This window comes from Pseudorca crassidens, chromosome 7 (genome assembly GCF_039906515.1).
Source record: "Pseudorca crassidens isolate mPseCra1 chromosome 7, mPseCra1.hap1, whole genome shotgun sequence".
Taxonomy (NCBI): domain Eukaryota; kingdom Metazoa; phylum Chordata; class Mammalia; order Artiodactyla; family Delphinidae; genus Pseudorca; species Pseudorca crassidens.
The window spans coordinates 12,794,690-12,815,823 of record NC_090302.1 but is presented as its reverse complement, the minus strand read 5'-3'; the positions used below and the strand labels follow the sequence as shown (position 1 = coordinate 12,815,823).

The following is a 21,134-nucleotide window of genomic DNA, read 5'->3' as shown; positions in this document are numbered from 1 at the left end:
ACACACACACACACACACACACACACCACACACACACACACACACACACCACACACACACACACCACTATCTCTGTCCTCAAACTGCTCAGGGTTCAGCATCCATAAACAAATCGTTCCCCCCCATGAAAATCAATCTGTACAGAGGGACACACCAAGGGCTCTGAGGACACAGAAGCAGCAGCAGCTGCTTCTGCGGGGAGGGTGAGGTCTCAGAGTGGAGCTCGGAATTGACTGGACATTGAAGTGGGGCTCCATGTCCAGCCAGCAGGGAGTGGGGGGGACAAAAGCTATTCCAGGCCGAGAGACCAGTGAGAGCAAAGGGTGGCGGCATCCAACTGACTGGGGCTGTTGGGATGGAGTAGTACTGGGTGTGGGATGCGGGGAGAAGGCCTGGCCAGGGCGAGGTCACGGGGTAGCAGAGGGAGAGAACAAGGGCCTTAAAGGCTCTGCCGGGGTGTGAGTGGGGATTATGAACGCGAGAACATCGACCCCGCGGCCCATCATCCCTCCAGAGGCACCTCAGCCCTTCGTCTCTTGCACAGGATGCCATCATCCATTTAAATGTGACACCCTGAGGAGGGATCACAAGGAAGTTTCCTTCAACTTGCTCATTACTAATCAGCAAAGGTCTCGGGGTGGATTCAAATCTATCTTCCAGGAGGGCCAGACAAGCAGAGGAGAGGGAAGGACGGACAAAAGGGAGAGCAGTGGAGGGTGGTGCAAAGGCCAGCGACACCCTGCTCGGGGCAGCAAGAACCCGCCAGCCTCCCCCGGCCGTGTCTGCCAGGGCCAGGGGCAAACAGACGAGCTCCCGACTTCGGGCAGTGCAGGTCTACACGGGCCCAGGCTGCCGACCTCCACACCATTCATCCTTTGCACAAAAGTGAATCACGGCTTATCTGGTGGAGAGAAGCCTGCCCGGGGAGGCAGGTGCAATGGGAGGAGCGGGCATGGTGAGGTCAGACCAGGGCTGAGATTCCAGTGCCACCTACGAGTGGCCGACATCCCCAGCACTCCAGGTCCTCCCCTACAAAAGGCACGGCACCGTCTCTACGTGGGGCTGCCACAGGCACTAAGCAAGAAAACCAAGGCGGAAGCTTCTAACCAGTGCCTGGCCCCGGGGCGGACGCTGGATGATGCTCGTCCCCTTCCCTTTGTCCTTAGGAGGAGAGCCGGGCATGTGAGTTGCCTCTTTATTCTTTTATCTCAACGTGGTCTGAATTTGATTCTACTCTGCGTCTTCCTCCTCAATGAGGTTGAAATATATCATTGGTTACTTAATGGCCCATCAAGCAATGAGGCCTTTATTAAATAGCGTGGTACCCAGGCTCTGAAGATGTGAGTAGCCCACAGATCTCTCCCCACTGCTTTGGTGAAGACAGCCTTCGGCTTCCCCCTGGGCCTCCGTCTCTCTGCCTCTCTCTTGCCTCCGTCTCTCTGCTCACACACGTGCGCGTGCGCACACACACACACACACACCTGTTTAAATCCCTCCCGTGGCTCCCCAGCTCTCAGTATGCAGTTAGGACCTTTACGACTGGGCTCTCAGGTCACAGCATCCCTCGCTCTCCTCTCTTCAAATCCTGTATTCCATCCGGAGGGAATGTTTGCAGTCCCCAGTGTTGTAGCTCACCACCATGCTGCCGTGCCTGCTGGCCCTGTTTGAATACTTGTCCTGATGCCACACCCCGAAACCTTGCTCAACCCCCTCTGCCTTCCACACTTGGCTCAGAGGCCCCCACCAGCTCTGAATCGGAGCCGGCTGCGCCCACGCCCCCTTTAACACTGCCCTTCCTTCACTGGGCCACAGTGGCCAGAGTGAGAGACCCACGGGGTGTCATTTCTTTGCTCGCCCAGGGCGCAGCGGAGTCCATGGCACAAAATAAGCGTTCAGGAAATGTTCAAGGAATGAATGAAAAAATCATCTCAGCCAATATCTGTCAGAAGCTTATTATACAGTATTCCAGGCATCGTGCACTGGAGTGTGAGGGGCCAATAATAAACAAGACAGATATGGCCCTTGAGCTGAATCTGAAATCTGGTAGGAAAGAAAAGTTAACAAGCCATAAAATAGAGCTGATTCATGCTGTGAGAGCAGAGACCTGAAGACAGAAGACGTCGGCAGGAGGAGAGAGCAACACAGTCCATCTAAAAATAGAAACACCTCACCAATCTGGAGCTCAGCTATCTCACTTCTCCAGGATGCAGCAGGAACCCAGAAAGAAGGCTTACAGCTTCCAACAGCCGAAATATGTCCAAAAGACCATGCACCTTACTCACCTGAGTGCCTCTCACACGCACCGGCATTTGCCATACCTCCCGGTTGGCCTGCTTCCCTCTGGCCCCCAGCACACTTCGTGCACACTTCTAATAGAACTCTTGGCATTGCGCGTTGGATTCATCAGCTATCTCTGCGCCCCCAAGACTGGGCCTCCCAAGGCCACCACATGTGGCTTTTAAGTCATGCACAAGGATGCAGTGATGCCGTGCACATGCAGGCATCTTTAATACCTGGAATATTTTTCATATTTTATTTTTATATATTTTACTCTACAACAAATGTATTATTCATGATAACAAATATTAGTTATAATATTTACATATTATTGTAATGAAAGTACTTGTTGATTTAAACCAGGAATTCAGAAATATCCTGGCTTGGTAAATAAACATCATCAGATGATTTTGTTTGGGCCATTTTATATTTATGATGAGAATTTTCTGGCCTGTGGTAGTCAAGTGTCTCATTTTAACAGGACAACATATATTGTTCCCCTTTGATAAACCAGATTATCAAAAGACTTTGCTGATCTAATACAATCTAAAATAGACTGTATTTCTAAATAAGATCTACTTTTCCATCTGAAGTATAACTAGTGACTACTTTCAGCTGTTTAATTTTTTTTTTTGGCCACACTGCACCACATGCAGGATCTTAGTTCCCCGACCAGGGATGGAACCCAGGCCTCCTGCAGTGGAAGCATGGAGTCCTAATCACTGGACCACCAGGCAATGCCCTACTTCCCACTTTTAAAAAAATCCTTCATTGGTATTAGTGCACTAGTTAAATCTGAAGTTTCATATTGTAGTTCAATCATCTGATGTTTGTCTACTGTGCCAGAGTATTTCTGAATTCTAAGTTTAAGTCAGTAAGTACTTCATTAGGATACCACGTAAATATTATGTAACAACTAATATTCATTTGTCCTTAATAATCCATTTGCTGTAACAAATTTGTCGTTGAAATGGAAATAATATATTGACTAATTTAATATCTTTTTCCTTAAGGAGGGGACACCTTTTTCTAACTCACACAAAAGGACAGTATGGGCCAGGAGTGATCCTGGTTCAAGCACAGGGACGGTGTCTGATTGTGTCTTTATTGCCAGTGCCTTGCATGGGGCTTGGGGCTCAGGAAACATTCAACATATATTTGTTTTGTTTGTTTGTTTGTTGTTGTTTTTTGCAGTACGCGGGCCTCTCACTGTTGTGGCCTCTCCCGCTGCAGAGCACAGCCTCCGGATGCGCAGGCCCAGCAGCCACGGCTCACGGGCCCAGCCGCTACGAGGCATGTGGGATCCTCCCGGACCGGGGCACGAACCCGTGTCCCCTGCATCGGCAGGCGGACTCCCAACCACTGCGCCACCAGGGAAGCCCCAACATATATTTGTTTAAATGAAGATCTTCAAGGCCTCAGAATTTAAAATCATATATGTATGCTTTATTTCACTGTACTTTCTAGAAATACTTCTACACATTCTAATGGAACAGTAATGCATACGCTCTTAGAACAGTCCTAAGCGGCCAGCTGAAGCTTATTAAACTGTCACCCAGCAGGGACCATTTGCCTCTCCATTTGTTCCTTAGACACAGAACACTTTTTCCCAATAAGAATGTCTTAGGAGTCAGAAGGTTTCACAGTTATAACATACCATTAGAGGGACATCTTTGCAACCTGCCTAGAGAGAAAGCCCAGTAAGATGGTAAGGCTTTACGTAGGTAGTTTCAAACAGAATCTGAGATTCCGTAAGAAAGGAACAAGTGTAGAGGCTAAAGAAAGCTATGCTATCATGGAAAGTAAACCTGGCCGAAGCCTAAGGCTTGCAGGGGCTGACAAACAGCTGGCTCTCTATTTCTGGCTTGAGCTTCGCAATGCCAGAGACAGGATGAGTTCACTGCCTGGAATGCCTTTATGTCATTTCCCTTTAAAGAAAACGGTCACAAAAAAACAGCGCTAGAACCATTACTGATTACACAGTTCAATTCAATTAACATGTGCTGAATGCCTTCTCTGTGCCAGGCATGAAGGACTCAAAGATGAATAAGACAAGCTCCTTGCCACTCTGAATACCTTATAGTTTAGGGGAAGAGACAGACCATCTCAATCAATAACCTTCCCCACCCAGCACCTTGCTGTCCCAGGCAGCACCGTCTCTCCCCTGGGGTCTACAATAGCATCCAAACTTGCCTCTGCCTCCCTGCTGGAACTCTAATCTATTCTCTGTAGGGCAGCTGGGGTGAACTTTTTAAAAGGTAAGTGTAATTATCTTTTTCCGTGTACATAGGCAATGGTCTAACCTCTGCATGTGGTCTGGCCCCTGAATGTCTGCCGGCAAGGCAAGCATCACATTGGAAACTCCCATATCCAGCCAGACCATCTGCAAAGCCATACCCTCAGAGGGTGAACTAGAAGAAAATCTGCCTTGTCTTGGCCGTGGCTCAGGAAGGAGAAAGAGAAGGAGAGGAGTCTCCTCCCTCAGAGCACCGTCATAACACCTTCTTGACGCAAGCCTGGAGTCAGAAATCAGCTACGCCAATAACCTCAAAAGCCTAAGACCTAAACTTTACTTTTAAGTGTTCTGGGGTAGTAGAGCCCTCTGAAGCATCTGCAAAAGATGAAAATCCTCCCTTTAAGCCCAAACCTCAAAGAATTATCAGAGATTAAAGTTGCAGGGAACACGAGCTCACTATCAAAAAAAGGTCCAACAAACACCTAACTCATTACTCCAGGAAGAGAGAAGAGAAAGACTGGGTGACCGATAATACTGAAAGAGAAAATAGATGAGAATTTTCCAGAATTAGTAAAAGATAAAAAACCTCAGAGACAAGAATCTCAACAAATCCCAAGCAGAATAAATAAAAAGAAATCCTCACCTAGGGAGTCATAATGACACTGAAGACATCGAAGACAAAGAAAGGATTTTAGAGGCGGCCAGAAAGAAGAAGACACTTCACGAGCAAAAGAAAAAAGCAGACTGAGAGCTGACTTCTCAACAGCAAAAATGGAAGTGAGCCAACAGTGGCATATCTTCAAAGGGCTGAGATCATAAAACTACCAACTTAGCAATGTATGTGCAGCAACACTATCTCTCAAGAGTGAGGGAAAAATGAAGGTAATTTTGGACAAATAAAAACTGATAGCCTATTACAAATAGTCCCTTGCTAAAGGAACTTCTAACTAAAAGATTACTCCAGGAGAAAGAAAATGATCTCAGAAGGAAGGTCTGAGTCGTAAAATAGAATAATGAACAAAGAAAATGGTAAACATGTGGGTAAACCTAAAATACACCGAGACTATGTAAAATAAAAATAAGGTCTAAGTTGTGAAGTTAAAAAAAAAGGATAAAAAATTAAAAAAATAAAAAAAAGGATAAAGTAAGATAGAAATAAAATATTGGACAACAAAAGCACATAAGTCAGGAGGGATGCAACCACAATGAAAGCATCCTAAGATCCTTGTCTTGTTAAGAGGAGAGTGAAGATACTAACTTTAGACTTTGCAAAATTATATACATATTACATTTTCTAAGATAACCAGTAGAAGAATAAAAACAAAATGTATAACTTCCAGACTAGTACAGGGTGAAATGGAAAAAGAAAAAACTCAATGTAAAATGATATGAAATCCATAATCATACAGGGAAATGTAAATATACCTCTTCAAGTAATGAATAGATCAGACAAAAATATTAGGACTACAAAATCTGTGGAGTGCAATCCACAAGTTAATCTAATGTACATATGTAGAATATTGCATTCAGTAACTAGAGAATACACACTTTTTTCAAGCACACATAGAACATGACCATGTATTAGGCTACAAAGCAAAAAAAAAAAGGAAAACGAAATGAAGATGGAGGGCATGAGGAAGGGAGGAAAGAATTAAAAAAGGAAGAACATCCTTTAACCACACTGCAGTTAAGTTAGAAATTAATAATAAGTAGAAATAACCTCATATGTTTAGAAACTCTAAAAAGCCACAGTTCAAATAACATGGGTCAAAGAAAAAATTTTCATGAAAATTTAAAATACGTAGAACTAAAAGGTGACTTTTTTAATGCTACATAGTAAAACTTGTGGGTGCAGCTAAAGCAGTATCTAGAGACAAGTTTGTAGTCTTGAATGCTTTTATTAGAAAAGATGATAGGCTAAGCGTCCAACCTAATGTCAGAAAAAGAACAGAATAAACCTCAAAAAGTTGAAGAAAAGAAGAGCAGAAAGCCATGAAATAGAAAACAAAGATACAATGGAGATGGATCAATAAGCCAAAAGATGCTTCTTTGGAAAAACTAATCAAATTGAGATCCTTGAAGAATGTGTAAGTTAGCCAAAGAAAGGAAGGGGACATTCTAAGTAAGGAGAAGGAAAAATATGAACAAAGGTAAAGAGGAATGGCACAGCACGAAGGTTCAAGATAACCACATGCAGTGCGATGTTGGCAGTAAAGTTCAAGGCATGGAATATGTGAAGTGAGTCTAGAGAAGCTTAGGGCCAAATGTTAATTTAGAAATATTCAACCGTACCAGGAATTTATAGGCTAAGTACTTTACATGATTATACCTTTTTATTCTGGCAACAAACAGCTCCATGAGGTATGACTGTTTTATGCCTATTCTATAGATAAAGAAACTGAGGTTCAGAGTAAAATTTTCCCAGTGTTATACAATGTGTTGTTTCAAAACCATATCTGTGTGGCTCCAAAGCCCACACTTTCAACTGCCACATGCTGCACTGCATCACTGCAAGGCTTCACATGGAGCCTCCATGATAAGCCCTAACTTTATTCTTCAGGCAAATGTTTGAATTTCCACCCCCCACCAAAAAAAAAAACTCCCTCTTTATGATGAAAGTTTGGAGTGCTGTTACAGCTGCCACGACTTTATGCCACCAGGGAAAGATTCTGTTAGACACAGGTGTCCAAGGAGCCCAGGTACCACTGACAGGCAATCTGGCAACACAGAATTAACATGCAGAATTAACAGGGGCACTTGATTGATTTAAGTTCCTGAAACATATTTCCAGTTACTACCCAGGAGATAAGTACTGTTCAATGATGAGAACTGGATAAGCATACGGCATTTTTTCAACAGATTTATTGAAGTATAATTCACAGACCATACAATTCACCCATTTAAATTGTACAATTCAACATTCTTTAGTATAGTCACAGAGTTGGGCAACCATCAACACAATTGATTTAAGGACATTTTTATCACCCCAAAAAGAAATCCTAACTAACAGTCACTCCCCACTTCTCCCATCAAAAGCCTCCCTCACCCCCAGCTCTAGGCAGTCACTAATATACTTTGTGTCTTTATAGATTTTCCTATTCTCAACAGTTCATATAAATGGAATCACATAACATATGGTCTTTTGTGCCTGGCTTCTTTCACATAACACGCTTCTAAGGCTCATCCATGTTGTAGCATGTACCAGTATTTCATTCCTTTTTATGGCCAAATACTATTCCACTGTATGGATATTCCACATTTTATTTATCCTTCAGCTGATAGGCCTTTGGTTGTTCCCACTTTTTGTCTATTGTGAATCATGATGCTATAAACATTAGTGTACAAGTTTTTGTGTAGACCTATGTTTTCAGTTCTCTTGGGTGTATAACTAGGAGTGAATTGCTGGCATGGGGTAATTCTGTGTTTAGCATTTTGAGGAACTGCCAAACTGTTTTCCAAAAGGCTGCACCATTTTACTTTCCCACCAATATGAAGGTTCCAATTTCTCCACATTCTCACCAACACTTAGATTATCTGTCTTTTTTATTATAGACATCCTAGTGGGTACAAAGTGGTATTTCAGTGTGGTGCTGATATTCACTTCCCTATTGGCTAATGATGGCATATGACATTTGAACACAGCTCTTAATGTATCCTTTTTTCATACGAGATATTTCTGACAAAAACCTAAGAAATAACCTATTGAGACTTCCAGCAGTTTCTTTGCTCAACTGTACATAAAATGCTTAAGTCTTAGCTCATCTATAGAAGAACAGGGATGGGGTAAGGAACCAGATGCAGGGAGAGGGTCGACGATGGGGAGAAACTCAAACATGTCCACTGAATACATTATTTGAAAATTCAAAAGTGGCTTACGTTTTGATATGGCTATCAAATGTAATGTAGATGTAATGACTACACCAAAATAGCCATGTCAAAATGCCCTGCTCTGAGCTAGGCACTGATCATTAGAATTAGATTTGGTAAAGACAGAGAGAAGATTCATTTATTTCACTCTCTTCCCCAATATTTGTCATTATATTCTTCAAAAGCAAGCACTTACAGGAACCCTCATACACTGTTGCATATTAACTGCTACAACTTTTTTGGAAAGCAATTTGGCAATACATTCCAAAGCCCTAAAATGTATATGCCCTTGAACCTAATTATTTCATTTCTGGAAAGTTGTCTTAAATCAATGTGAAATATAGGGAAAAAAGTAAACCAAAAATTTTTTTCATAGATGAATCAATCTAAACATTTAATAATATGAAAATAAATAATGAAAAATATTTCACTGAGATATATTGCAGTAATTAAAATGACATTTATGAAAAATTTGTATAGTGTGAAAAATGTTTAAATTATAATGTGGGCATTAATATTAACAAAATTATATCAGCTTTGTAAAATATAAAAATGTATGCCTAGAAGAAATACTGAAATGAAATCCTTCAAAATAAAAAGTCATTGCAATACTGAATCATTATGATGTACACCTGAAATTAATATTGTAAATCAACTATACTTCAACTTAAAAATAAAATACACTGATTAAAAAAAAAAAAGAGAATCCCACCACTGCAAAACAAGCACTATAAATATTTAGGAGTTTGAATTGTTTTTAGTTACTAATAATGTTTCATTGTTTAATTGGGTTTTTAATTAAATATTAAAACCTTTAAAAAAAGTCATTGCATCTCAGTGGTGGGATTAAAAATGGGTTTTTCTATTTTTTTTATAAAATTTTAATATTTTAAACAATGTACAAGGATTATTATTTTTTTAATAGGTGTGTTTATTTATTTATTTATTTATTTATTTATGGCTGCGTTGGGTCTTCGTTGCTGCACGCGGGGTTTCTGTGGTTGCGGTGAACGGGGACTACTCTTCTATGCGATGCGCCGGCTTCTCATTGCGGTGGCTTCTCTTGTTGTGGAGCACGGGCTCTAGGCGCACGGGCTCAGTAGTTGTGGCACACGGGCTCAGTAGCTGTGGCTCACGGGCTTTAGAGCGCAGGCTCAGTAGTTGTGGCGCATGGACTTAGTTGCTCCATGGCATGTGGGATCTTCCCGGACCAGGGATCGAACCTGTGTCCCCTGCATTGGCAGGCGGATTCTTAACCACTGCGCCACCAGGGAAGTCCCCAAGGATTATTTACATAAGTGATAAATGTAGTTTTAAATAAAACTAACGGCCCGGCTCAAAGCCCAGTCCTGCATTGAATGCCTTCAGTAAACACTAATTTCCAGTGGTCTTATTTCTAAGGGCCAGGAAATCATACTCTACTTAGAGAAAACAGTATGATCCACTGTAACAAGACCTGGCCTGAGAGCCAGGACACCACCCTCGAGTTCTGAGCTGTGTGTCACTTAACACCTTTGAATGGTGGGAAAGTTGAAACAGACCACATACTTAGTGCATTCTGACTTTGGAATACAGGTTACATATGTTATTAAAATGGGACACCAAGCGTACAAAACAAGTATCACGATGCCCCGTGTGACAGAACAAATAGTGGTGGGGATTCATACCCAAATCTAACTCCACACCACACTGACATCTGTAAAACAGAAATAACAAGGTCTACCATGCTTACTGCACAACGTAAAAGTCAACTTAGATAAATATATGTGACAGTTCCACATAAAATATCTAGTTCCTGGAAATGTAAGACTCTAAGGCCCTCCACACTGCCTCTTAATTCTCCAGGAGTTTAATATTACCTGAAGTCAGAATTGCATGTTTCTTCTGCCCTCTTAAGCTAAGTCAATAATAAATAAAGATTGCTTTTAGTAAGTAGCAAGAAAAAAAATGTTTTAAATTATAATAATGTAGATTATGCAAGGCAAATGATTATTAGATGTTTAAATATCAACAGGGGGAAAAGATTTACAACACAAATGAGACAAAAAGTAACTACCCATAATATTTACAAACCAATAAGAAAAACATAAACAAACAAAATGCAAACATAAGCTACCCAAAAGATAAATGAACAAAAAGACATTTAGGCATCTCACAGATGAAACAGTACAAATGACTAAAAATCGTATACAAAAAGCCAAACCCGTAGGGGCTTCCCTGGTGGCGCAGGTGTTGAGAGTCCGCCTGCCGATGCAGGGGACACGGGTTCGTGCCCCGGTCCAGGAGGATCCCGCATACCGCGGAGCGGCTGGGCCCGTGAGCCATGGCCGCTGAGCCTGCGCATCCGGAGCCTGTGCTCCGCAACGGGAGAGGCCACAACAGTGAGAGGGCTGCGTACCGCAAAAATAAAAGCCAAACCCTGATGACAATTACAAAAATGTAAATTAAAAGCACATATTTTTACCTATCAGTTTGGCAAAGATGTAGAAGATTAATAGTACACAGCATTGGAAAGGATATGCATGGATGAGCACTTTCAAACACTGCTGGCGCAAACTTGACAGTAACTGTCAAAATACAAAGTACACGTATCCTCTGACCCAACAATTCCTAGGAATTTATCCTACAGAAGCATTTGTACACAGTGATGTTTACTGCACCATTCTTTGTAACAGCAAACAAAAAATATTGAAACACATCCGTCAATACGTTTTATGGTGGTATATCCATCGAATGGACTCTTTGGTTGTTATTAAAATGAAATGAATCCGTATGTACTAACAGAGAAAGATGTCCATGAGGTATTGCTAAAGAAAAACTTGCCAAATACCATATATATTGTACAATGTCAGCATTTAAAATAAAATGAAAATTGTTTCTATTTCTATTTCTATACTATATATGTATCTCTTGTATCTCTACATATGATGTGTAGTTGGTGGTCATTAGTGGGATGTTTTGATTCTCCTCTTTACACTCCCATGGTAGGACTGCATGCCCCAGCCCCTCTGAAGTTCACCATGCTATGTATCTTGCTTCGACAAATGAACTGTGAGCAGAATCACCTCGGGGTAGAAGGCTTAAAAGCCATCGCAGAATGTTTCACGTTCCCTTCCTCTCCGTGACTCACTGAAGCAGGTGCTGCGCTGGAAGCCTGGGTCTCTGAATAACCAAGATGGCGGGAGCCCTTTCTCGCCCCACCCCCATGCCAAATATCATCTACCCCCTAGGTGGGAGCAAGAAAGAAACTTTTGTTGTAGCAAGCCACTGATAGTTTGTGGTTGTTTGATACTCCAGCACAATTTAGTGGTCCTGATACATAGAGGAATAAGAAAAAAAAAAAATCTGGAAAGATACATACCAAACTGCAATCTTGGGGTTACCCTAAGAGAAGAATGAGAATGGGAGAGGCGAAGGGCAGGAAATGGGGGTCAGTGGGACTTTGGGGTTTTATTTTACATATTTGGGAATTGTATAAATTTTCATAAGCACATATTGTTTTTGGAATTTGAACAAAAGGTATTTGCAAATAATCTAAGATGTCCAGAAATTTTTACATTGTTGCTTTTTAAAATTCCAATAACCACAGTTCTGACACAAATTAAATCCCCCTGTGACCATAACGAACAAAATATGAAAACTGGCCTTTGTAAGAGTTCTAGGCAGAGAGACTGAAGGGCTTCTTTGAAAAGTAACACTATACTTAGGGATGACAGCACGCGAGACAAACCGCCCTATTCTTCCAGCTCCAATAAGGATGCGAAGGTTTTTCTCAGATGACATAGAAGCAGATGGGGGAACAGAAGGAGCTGTCAGCAATGCCTGCCAGGACTTAGGGAGCACTTATAAAAACTACTAAATAAGGGCTTCCCTGGTGGCGCAGTGGTTGAGAGTCCGCCTGCCGATGCAGGGGACACGGGTTCGTGCCCCGGTCCGGGAAGATCCCACATGCCGCGGAGCGGCTAGGCCCGTGAGCCATGGCCGCTGAGCCTGCAAGTCCGGAGCCTGTGCTCCGCAGCGGGAGAGGCCACAGCAGTGAGAAGCCCGCGTACCGCAAAAAACAAACAAACAAAAAAATTACTAGAAAACGGTTTCAAAACACCCAGAGAAACAAACATGTACACAAATGGCAGCCGAGGCAGCTGTTAAGGCAGGGCCCGATGTGAGGTGATGCGGAAGGAGAGATGTTAGTCCATCTGGAAGAGAGAAACAAGACCATCGTTCTCTCTGACAAAACCACAGCCTTCGTGGCGGGATCTCAGGGAGTGACTGCGCTGCGGAGGAGCAGCCATGTGGGAAGCAGGGGCTCCAAACTGATTAAAGCAACAGCAAGGTTATTTGCCTGTTCACACCAATCAATTTTCTATTATAAAATTGAATTAAGATGTCACAGAAATTCATCGGAGGGAAAGCCAAACCAACAGGTACTCTTACTTTAAAGCACCGGGCACTTCAAACGTTTTCAGAATTAATCCTCACAAGCCTACCATGTTTTTATGCTCATTCTTAGAGATGAGGCACCTTTGGCTCAGAGAGGTAAAGGAACTTGTCCAGGGTCACAGAGCCAAGATTCAAACCCATGCCTGGCGTGGACTTTGCAGGGTCAGTGGGGAGGGCTGCTTAGGGATGAAAGTAAGGAGTCAGCCCAGGGAATCTGCTTCTCGTCTATATAGCTAACGGATACATTCACATCAACAACCTCCTTATTTGTTTTATGAACACAAAAGTTAAGTACTGATGTCACCTGAAGAGCTAAAATAAGTTTCCCATGGTGACATATATAGTTAATATACCAGAATATGATGAGACAGGCACCAGGTCCAGAATAGAGGCTTTAAAAAATTCAATTAAGGGGCTTCCCTGGTGGCACAGTGGATAAGAATCCACCTGCCAATGCAGGGGACACAGGTTCGATCCCTGGTCCAGGAAGATCCCACATGCTAGGGAGCAACTAAGCCCATGCGCCACAACTACTGAGCCTGCGCTCTACAGCCCGGGAGCCACAACTACTGAGCCCACGTGCCACAACTACTAAAGCTCGCGTGCCTACAGCCCATGCTCCGCAACAAGAGAAGCCACGGCAATAAGAAGCCCGCGCACCGCCAGGAAGAGTAGCCCCTGCTGGCCACAACTAGATAAAGCCTGCGCACAGCAATGAAGGCCCGATGCAGCCAAAAATAAATTTAAAAATAAAATAAATTTAAAATAATTCAGTTAAACTCGTGAAACCTTAAAAGTATAATTGATTTTAAAAGAAAAGAACTTTAAATCAGTGTTATTTAAAAAATTTTAAACCTAAACTACATCACGTTGACATTCATGCAAAAAATGTAACTGTAACTCTCCATTATCCTGCAGAGGTCTCTGGGTGCTTTTGTTATCTGCTGTATCCCAAGAACCCAAATATAGCCCGGCACAAAGCAGGCCTCAAAGTATTGGTTAAATGATTCAAATGAGCCGGTCATGTCTATTTAACCAGTAACCTATATATGCAGATGAAATTCTATACTAGTTGTTTTCTAGTTTAAAAAAATATATAGATCAAATAACCAATGCCTATAGTTATCCAACAGAAGGAAAAGTAACCTTAACTGAATACAGACCATGTGCAAAGCACTGGGTTAAGGCAATTTACACACATCCCCTCATTTAATCTCACAAGAATTCTGCAAGAGGCATCACTAGCCCACCGATACAGACGAAGAGTCGACGCTCAGAGTGTTTCTGTATGCGGTACCCAACTGGCTTGGTCACACAAGTAATCAGTGGCAAGGATTTTTAACTCATCTGTCTGAATTCAAAGTCCACGCTAGCTCCGGAACACAATACTTTCACTCTAGAGAAGCCACTTAAAAGAGTAGCCAATTACCTTTACAATATGTTCTTTTCAAGGAACAGATTTAAAAGAAAAAGAAAATGTATGACTGAATTTTTGCACTCAACTTCTGCCGATACAAAACCAAAATCGAGAACGCTAAGAAAATCGAGGCTATTTACAGCAGAGGGCATGTTTGTATAACACAGAAAACTGCTCTAACAATTTTAACACCTTAAAAACCCATATTTTTATTTGTAGTAGTTATAGAACTCGAATATGAGCTCCTGGAATTTACTGTCTTTTAAAGGACTCTAAGGCATTAGTGTGGATTCTTGAAGCTATTATATATATTGTATAAGAGTGGCAGTGAATTGTGACTTTTATGGTGTGACAAGCTTAACTTGCAAAGGAAAAATTCTAGTGGACTAGGCGTTAAAATAACGTGTCTATTGAAGGCGAACATTTGATGGAGTAGGCTATAAACCGTCCCTAAAGGTAATGCTGTTTTCAAAAAATGGAAAGTAAATCTCGCGATGACTATCATTAAAATAAGAAAGGGAGGAATGTTAAACTACACAATTCTTCATTTTCTAATCTGCCTTCTTCCCCAAAGAGTCTGAGACACAGCAGTTCATGCAGCAGGCTCACATCCTGCAGAGGAGCAAGGCCACTCGGCAAGTCAAATGCACCAGAATCTCTTCTCCCTCGTGGGCAGCGATGAGATAGGATTTGCAAGGTGCAGACACCAAATGCTCCCTCTGCCAGGCAGGATATGTTTCAATGTGTTTTACTTTAAGTCCTGTTTGCAATGTCACCCTCCTGGTTCTAAGTGACACCACTGCCATTTCAGAGTTATGAGTCAGATGAGGAATTGGAGGGCTAAGAAGTGGAGGATGATAAAACATACTGAAAAGTGGGCTTGGGAACAAGACAGACTGTTTGAACCCTGACCCTCCCACTTACTTGCTGTGCCCAATTCAGTTTCTTCAATTGTTATCTGGGAATAATGAAAATAGAGTAACTCCTTGCAGGGTGGATTTTAGCAAAGGATTAGCAAAGAAGACAGTATAGGATTGCATACTGGCTACAAGCACAGGCCCTGGATGGCTCGGCCCCTTGTTACCTGTGTGAACTTGGGCTCACCCCTGAACTAACCTCCTCTCAATCTCAGTTTCCTCATCTGTAAATTGGAAATGATAAGGGGATCCACTTCAGAGGGTTGCTGCGAGGATTAAATAAAATAATCCATAATAAACATTTTACACAAGTTTTAATGAGTATAAAGCACGTAGAACGATGCCTAGCACATAATACGGTATTTCATAAACAGTAACTAACATAGTACAAGTTATAAATAGGATGAAAGCATAAGTATATATATACGTTCTGAAGAAAGGCTGGATACATTTCAGAAAACAGCACTTGATTTGGACACTCTCAGACAAAGAGTTCACACTGTAATAGATCTTGGGATGGGGCTTATGCCAACTGTTATCAACAAAGGTCCCTCTATCAAATCTCTCAGTGCCCTCGTTCACGTCAGCTGGTGTCCATGGTACCACTGCGCACAAATACACAACCGACATCTCCAAGGAGGGCAGCTCACAACAACAGTGGCATCTATCCTCCATGGTGTCTTTTCCCTAAGGTTTTCTCTAATGAGGGTGTCAGAACTGCAAAAAGAATATACAGGAGAGGGGGAGAGAGGCTCACACAATTGGAAGAGGACCATACAATTCCGTAAATATTTATTGAACATCTACTATGAGCCAGGAACCATCCCTCTTCACGTTGCAACTTCACAGTGACTCTGTAAACATGATTTTGCTCTTCTAGAATAAACTTTCGTCTTACCTACAAGTTTACAGAGCTAACATTTGTGAACTGTCCTTTGAGAAACAAATTTAGCATGGTGGGCACCATTGCATTAGACCTGACTGGAGTTACAACTGACAACTGAATCATTTCAGAGAGTTGGTGTGGGGCCCTTGAGACTGACAGAGTGGGCAAGGGAAGCTCGGTCTATATATGGCAAGAATCTGAGATTATATTCAGCCAGAAGCGCAAGCCTCTCAGCATGGCCTTCGACGTCCTCCAACCTGGCTCCTTCTTCATCTCTCTCTGCTCTCCACACACTCTCTAAGCCACCATCACCCCATCCTGCATATAAAACCGGGTCTCCTTGCCTTTGCTCCTATTCTGTATGGAATGCCATCTACCCACTCAACTCCCAGGCTGGACTGCAATCTTCTGTATGCATGTCTATCCCTGGAGGGCAAGGAGGGACTTGTCATGTCTATGCCACCCCTGACCCAGGGTCCGCCAGTATCAGCCAGCGGGGAGCAGTGGGAAGGGCACAGAATGGGAGGCTGGTTTCAAGTGGAAACCTGTTTCAAATGCTAGCTCTGCCCCTTACCAGCTGTCGGACCTTGAATACGTTAACTTCTGTGTACTTCGATTTCCTCCTGCGTAAAATGGAGACAAAAGGGCATTTACTTTATTGGTTGTTGGGAGAATCAACTCCTTGGCTATAATGTAAAGCACTTAGAAGAGTGCCTGGCACGGGGGAAGAGCTGTGGAAGGCTTCATCACAGTTGCTGTTCAGTATCACTGTTATCGTTATTGTCATTAAGTGTGTGCAGAAAAGAGAAAAGTGCAGAAAGAAGGGAGATTGTGCCCTGCAGCTGAGCAAACGTCTGAACTCCCACGCTGGCTCAGCGCTGTCCTGCTGAATAGCCCGATGGTGGAGCCCCTCACCACTCACTCGCAAAAGGAGACACAGAGCTTTCACACTGGTTGGTGCTCGTAACCTTATTTCTTGCCTGGGCTGCTGCCCAACCCCTGCCAAAGCCAGCCAGCTAGGGACTCCCAAATCCTGCAGTGACAGCACAGCATGACATACGAGGGACACTGCAGCTCAGTTCCTTGCAACCCAGCCCCCAGCAGACTTCCTGCTCCTAGAATATCAGTGCTGAGCGCTAGAGGTGACCTTTTCCAACAGCACCCCTGTAACAGATGGGGAAACTGAGGCCTGGGGAGGCTGTGCTTACATTTTGTTAGTACCCAGTTTACATATATGTTAATTGTCATGCAGCCAATTTTGTGGTAGGTACTAAGAATACCATGACCATTGTTTAAAGCTGGAAGGAACTTCAAAGTTTACCCAGTCTGGCACTTTTCAAACTCCACATTCTATGGTGTCAAGATGAGATGTGAGCTCTGTTGCAAGTCATTTATTCATTCATTTATGGATCACCCGCCATCTGCTGGGCATCAGGGACACAAGTCAGACAACACTCCTGTCCTCGGGACCTCACAGACGAATAGGGAAGCGTGACTATGTAAATAATTACATGTCTAATAGTAAAGTCTTGTTGTGAGTGAATTATGTTTTAAAATATACTAGAATGAGCATCTCCACTTACATGCCAACATGCTTTCTGAGCAGAACATGCAGGACTGGGGCTGGAGGAGGCAGTTACAGGTAGCGCCCTGTAAACTGCTCACCCCACCGGGTTCACCTGTGCAAGGGCCACACACAGACTCACATTACCATTATGTGGCTACAGCGGTAAGGAGACTGGGAACCACCGACCCAACCCCATTTGACAGACAGGCAAACTGAGGCCTAAAGAATTTAACTCACTTGCCAAAGTAGCACAGCAGATAAACAGAAGACGCTTAAGATTCTGTAGTGGCTCATGTAGGCTTCCAAAAAAATCCACATTCCACAGTGTAGCACATGATCTGACCCCTGCTCACCCCTCCTGCCCCCTCTCTCACCATTCTGCCCCCCAGTCTATGACTCAGCCCTACTGAACTACCTGTGAAGCCCCAGATGCACCTCTGCTTGGTCCATCCCACTCCCTCGGCCAGGGAGCCAAAGTCGACGACCCCTAAATAATGCCAACTCATTCTCAGCACTCAGAACTCAGCTCAGGGCTCTCTCCTCCAGCACCTGGCCCTGACATGGCCCCCCTCTATCTCCTATAGCATGTATGCCTTTACAAAGAGAGAGAAACGCTCATTCCATAAGGTGTTCATCCAATCAACACCTCTATGTGCCGAGCACCTGAGGATATGGCAGTAAATAAAATAAAGGCCCCTGCCCTCATGGAGCTTACATTCTACTGAGGGAAACAGACAATAAACAATACAAAATATAATGTCACTAGAGTTCAGTGCTATGAAAAAAAAAATAAAGACGAGTGGAGGGATATTGGGGGAAGGCCTCTTCAAGGAAGTGGCATTTGATCAGCGATCTGAAGTAACAGAGTAAGCCATGCCAACAGCTGGGAAAAGAGCATTTCAAGAAGCAGTAGCAAAGGCCCTGTAACTACTGCAATGATTTCTTTACTTGTGTCTTACCTCCTACTGAACCTGGAGGTCCTTGAAGGCAAGGGTTACATCTTAAGCATCTTTGATTCGCAGGGCCCAGTATCCACAGTGGACACTATGGACACTTACGGAACGAGTGAATGAAGTTGGCCCAGCACGTGTGATTGCTGATTTCTGAGTCCGTGTGGCTCCATCACTTGAGATCTGGCCAGTTTTGCGTCTCTCTCCTCCCCAGGGCTAAGCTAAGCACAGGCTTGGGCCAATCAGCCTTCTTTAATTCTGTGGCCTGGTCTCAGTTCCTGGATCCTCCCTTCATTAGGACTATAGTACTGACAGGCTCTCCAGGTTTATATTGTTCTGGTGCTCATATCTCTGGTCTGGACCTGGGACCCTGTCCCGAAACCCAGACACCTAGTACTGGGAGCCTCCCTCACTTTCTCCAGGTTTCATAGGCATCAAAGTCCTCCCCTGAACCCCAAGCCCCAAGGCTGGGGGGCCCTGACCCCTGGAATCAGACTTCGCAATGGCTAACACCTCCCTACTTGGAAGTCTGCCCTGCCTGATTCTTGACTGTCCTCCAAACCACACGACCCCTTCTGTTGCGATATCAACCCTCTGACCTCATCAATCCTTTCTGTGGCCACCTCTCTGCATGTTCCAACTTCATTAAACCATTCCTGAACTTCTACTATAACTAAGACCCAGGGCTAAGGACCTGCGTCCTCATGTTGCCTGCTACAGATCCTATACCATCAGCAGACCATCTGGGTCCAAGCCTCCAGATTCGACTACCCCAAACCACAATCCTGACACTCCCAAAAGCACATTAAATAACCTTAGGTGCTGCAAATAAAGTCAAATGGCTTTATCCACTCTGCCAACTGCAACAGATATCTCTGGATGTCACTGGTGCTTCATCCCAGCCCCCACCGGGTCTAAAATGAGTTCAGGGACAAATAACCCACTCCTTCATTCACCCTTTCACCCACCACTTCCTGACACCTGCTATAAGCCAAGCCTTGAAACATAAAACACAGTGCCTACACTGATGACAATGATGCTAATGGTGATGTGATGGTGATAGTGATGGTGGAAGAGAGAAAGGAGTAGTGGTAAGGTTAGTTACCATTTATTGCACACTTGGGCTATACTACAATAAGCGGCGAGTCTTCTAATACTAAGAAAACTATGAGATAGGTTTTATTAGCCTCACTTTACAGAGAAGAAAATAGGCTGAAGAGGTGAAGCAACTTGCTCAAGGTCACAGAGCTAAGTGGCAGGGTGCTGAGACCCTAGTCTGCCTGCCTCCAAAGTACAAACGGTTCAACCGCCCCAAGGGTCACCCAGTAAATGCTAAGCAAATATAACTTAAGGAAGAAGTGAAAGACAGAGAGAGGATCCAGGCCTCCGGGGACTCAAAAACTGGTGGAGGGAGCAGACATATAAACAAATATCTACCATGTGGGAAGGCCAGCGCTGATGGCTGGAGACCATGGAGCTGGAGCGGAGCTGCAGGGGCGCTAGAGGAGGGAGTGGCTAACTTGACCTGGAGGGGTCTAGAGCCGTCTTGAGGAAGTGACTTGGGGGCTAGGCTTTGAAGGATGAGCAGTTTGAGGCTGACAAGCGTGGCGCACAGCAGGAGCTCGGCCCTCAGACCTGGCCTGGGCCGTCCGTCTCCTCTGAGGTCGTCCAGTCCACCCCCCTGTGCCCACGCGGCCGGGCCGGGCCTCACCTCCTTCCACTTGAGCTGGCGAATGCTTATCTTCAGGGCGTCCAGGGAGGTCCTGGCCTTGGAGCTGTCCACGGTGACAGGCCGCGGAGAGCAGTACTCCTCGGACCGGTCCGAGCTCCGCTTGCAGCTACGGTTCTTGCTCCTGGACTTCCCGTGCGGGTAGAGGCCCTGCGCCGACACCGGCTTCGCCTGGTACATGGGCAGCGTGGACGGCGGCCGCGGTGGGGCGCGGGCGTCGCCCTCCTCGGCCGCGCGGGGCTGCGCCGGGGTCGGCTCCTTGGGCTGCTCCTCCCCCGCCTTGCGCTCCGGCTCCCCGGCTGCGCCCGGGTCCACGCGGACCTGTTCCTTCGCCGCATGCGCTTTGGCCGCGGCCACGGCCTCCGCCTCCCACCAGGCCGCCAGCTCTCTCTCGGGTCTGCCTCGCAGCATGGTGCTCAGGGCCGGTGCCAGCGCCAGTGCTGCTGCCGCCGCCGCCGCCGCCGCTCCGCCGCCCCGGCCCGCGACCAAACTGCCGCCGCTGCCGCAGCTGCCACTCGCTCCCAGCCCGAGCCAGTTGCCATGATTTCTCAGGCTCCGGTTGACAAGGGCAGTCGCCGACTCGGGACGGGGCGCGGGAAGGGACAATCGCCGACCCAGCCCCGGCTACCTCATAGGCGAGGGTGCTCACGTGACCGTGCCTGTCGCAGAGGAGGCGGCCATCTTGGAAGAGGGCGGAAGCGGCCTCTGCCCGCCCAGCCGGACAACCCGCTGGCGTTCTGAGCCCGCGGAACTCGGAGGGGAGAGGTTGGAGCTTGAGGGCAGAAAGCCGTTAGGCGCTTGCGGGGCTCGTGAGCCCAGGGGCTGGGCCGGAGAGGCAACAATTTCAA

At 44.8% G+C, this 21,134-nt stretch overlaps 1 protein-coding gene and 1 long non-coding RNA gene across 12 annotated transcripts in view; both read right to left on the bottom strand.

The window, feature by feature from the left end:
• The window catches only part of TTLL11 (tubulin tyrosine ligase like 11), a 266,594-nt gene extending 245,711 nt beyond the window's left edge, over positions 1-20,883 (bottom strand). For 3 of the 11 annotated variants that reach the window (XR_010944864.1, XM_067743435.1, XM_067743432.1), the window contains exon 1: positions 20,269-20,877. Coding sequence is in view for 8 of the 11 variants with exons in the window: in XM_067743435.1 (XP_067599536.1) it covers positions 20,269-20,697 (429 nt within the window). In the remaining 3 variants the exon portion in view is untranslated. Of the gene's footprint in view, positions 1-16,614; positions 16,629-20,268 lie in introns of those variants that run through there. The other 8 variants (XM_067743428.1, XM_067743429.1, XM_067743438.1 and 5 more) reach the window with 7 other exon arrangements.
• Positions 10,430-20,262, bottom strand: LOC137227485 (uncharacterized). Its single transcript, XR_010944866.1, has 2 exons — positions 19,995-20,262; positions 10,430-16,663 (listed from the first exon to the last, which is right to left on the bottom strand). It is a non-coding gene; the product is annotated as an uncharacterized lncRNA (long non-coding RNA).
• Positions 20,884-21,134: the final 251 nt, after the last annotated feature.